The 2,620-nt window shown below is 44.8% G+C and overlaps 1 protein-coding gene across 1 annotated transcript; it reads left to right on the forward strand.

Annotated features, from left to right (window-relative positions):
• Positions 1-260: 260 nt before the first annotated feature.
• Positions 261-2,400, forward strand: DTYMK (deoxythymidylate kinase (thymidylate kinase); the record flags this gene model as incomplete). The annotated part of the gene is made up of 2 exons (XM_008944996.1): positions 261-458; positions 2,290-2,400. Coding segments are annotated over 2 exons (309 nt in total), but the record flags the coding sequence as incomplete, so codon positions are not given.
• Positions 2,401-2,620: the final 220 nt, after the last annotated feature.

A 2,620-nucleotide genomic window follows, 5' to 3' on the forward strand; every position in this document is an offset into this window, starting at 1 on the left:
CTTCAGCTCTGTCTGACTTGGAGCATGAGAGGGGCACAGCACCTGGAAACCCCTGGCCTGCCAGGATTCCCAGGACTGAATTCCCAGATGGTAAACTTGGATATTGCCTTTTCAGTTTGTAGCCTGTGTTTAATCTTTCAGTCTGCACGTCCTCGCTTCTGGCTGTCCCATTCCCACCCCACTCTCCAGCTAAGCTGCTTCTTTCCCTTCTTTGCATTCCTTTCTTTCACCTCAAAGGTGGTTGTCTTTGTTTGGGACAGAACTTCTGCCTGGACTGGTGCAAACAGCCTGATGTGGGACTCCCAAAGCCAGATGTGATTCTGTTTCTTCAGCTGAGCCCGGAAGCGGCAGCGCAGCGAGGGGACTTTGGGAATGAACGGTATGAGAACAGCCCCTTCCAAGAGAAGGTTCTCCACTCCTTCAACCAGCTGATGAAGGACAAGACATTAAACTGGAAGGTGAGGAAATACCCCTGATGGGCCTGTCACACACCAGAGCAGGGGCCTCTCGTGAGAGATTCCACACTGTGCCAATCATATCCCTGGCGTGATGGGGACCAGCCAAGGGCACTGTGGTCTGTGGCAGAGAGGACACTTCCCTGTTCCAGGACATCCTGTGGGGCCCTGTTGGGGTGGGGGAGAAGACTTGTTTTGTTGATTTGTTTTCCAAAGGAGCTTTTTGGAAATCATTCTCCTTCTTAAAGTGACAAACCTGGGTAAAAAACCAGTGGGATACACCCACTGAAACAGACTTCCCTGCCTGTTTCCTTGCTGTCCTGCAGCATCTGCCAAGGATTCTGGTGTCCCTCCTGCATCTAGCTTGTAGACATAGTACTGATGGTCACCTTCCTTCTCACATGGCTGGTTTCCATCAGCATTTGCTATCTTAATGCTGCCAGAAGTCTCTCCAAATAGATGATCTTTTTTTGTTCCATGCTGGTGCCTCACTTCTCCTTGTTCATCACTTGGAGCTGTTTGCAGAGGACTGCACAGTCAGCAGCCTTATCCCAAAAGAGGCAATGTACCCCATTTATCCTGTGTGTAGACCATCTAGGCTGAGGTTTTCTAGTGGGGACATCCTTTTTTACAATCTCCATCATCCTGTCAGTGCTTGATTATGAGATGTGGGCAGCATCTTCTGTTTATTCTGTAGCTTTCATGCAGACATAGGAGGACATGGGTTCTGGGAAAGTTACTAGTCACCAGAAGCTGAGTATGTGCACAGACTTCTCAAATGAGCAGACTGTGTAAGATAGAGTTAATTCTTCAGAGCCTGTTTGAAGTAAATGTGATTCTCTAACACAAAAGTGGTTCTGTGTACTATTAGAACCTGCAGGGCCTGGCTGTGCAACAATCACCCAACTAGGACTTTATTCCTGTAAATGTTATGCTAGGATATTGCCTTCCCCACATACAATGACTGGAAAAATAAGCTGACAGAAAACACATACCATAGCACCAAAATAATTAACAATCATATCATATGAGACAATATAGAGCTTGTATGTGGTCTGTAGGTTCTGATTTTCCCAGAGACCCCAGCAGTGGGCCACTTTTCTCTTAGTTCTGTTATTCTTATTGCTATAAAGCAACTGCTATCTGTGACTAGACAGGAGTTTTCACTATAAAGCAACACATCCATTTAGGATATGCCAAAGTGCACAACTATCAGTCAGAACTATCAGAACAGATGATGAAAAGGTGTCCCTGAAATGAGTGTGGAAATCCAGTCTTACTACCCATTAAAGGTCAGCATTCCTGTCTCTTTGTCCCTCAGTATCAGACAGAACAACAGATGTCAAACATTGCCAAAGAACCATTTAGTTCCAGGCATGAGACAGCTCAGTACCCCAAACCAACCAACAGATCTGAAACTGGAACATCCCATGATGGAATTTTTAGAGGTTCCTACTATTATGGGTGGTATTTATTTTGAAGAACCACTGGAGGATCAATACATTGATGTTTCTGGGGGACTACAGTACAAGATGAAGAGTTTACCTGCCTTTACATGCCCCAAAGACTGTCAGCAAACAATGTGCAGTAGTAGTTTCTTTTGCTTCCTTTCATCCAGCCCTACATCTACTCCTGAAGTGTCTATTTGTAAATAAAACATCTTTTTCCCTTTCCACTCCAGAAGCAGAGCCCAAGTGGTATAGTTAGCTCATTTCAATGCTCATGAATAGCAACAACACTGAGTAATGGGGGGGGGAGCAGACATAACTGCAAGGTCTTTCTCATCTGGAGATGCTGAGGAATATGTTTCTCTATTTTTTTGTCTTGGAAACAGACAATGGATGCTTCAAAGAGCATAGAAGACTTGCACAGAGAAATCAAGTCCATTGCAGAAGAAACCATGCAGGAGGTTCAGCATAAACCTTTGGGAGAACTCTGGAAATAAAACCTTATACAGGTTATTCTTTCAGACCTAAGGGAAAACTCACTTCATGGATCTTCCTTGCTTGGATGATTCCCCTGCATCATCTTCCAATAACTCCAGTTTCCATCCCATGTATTCTTCTGTGTCCAGCATGGTGCTGATGTCCTTGTGATTTTATCTGCTTCTCCCTCCATGCTGTGTACTCCATGGATATGCAACAAGCACTTAACAAATCCTTCAT

This window comes from Merops nubicus, unplaced genomic scaffold (assembly GCF_000691845.1).
Source record: "Merops nubicus isolate BGI_N331 unplaced genomic scaffold, ASM69184v1 scaffold47067, whole genome shotgun sequence".
In the NCBI taxonomy this organism is placed as follows: Eukaryota; Metazoa; Chordata; class Aves; order Coraciiformes; family Meropidae; genus Merops; species Merops nubicus.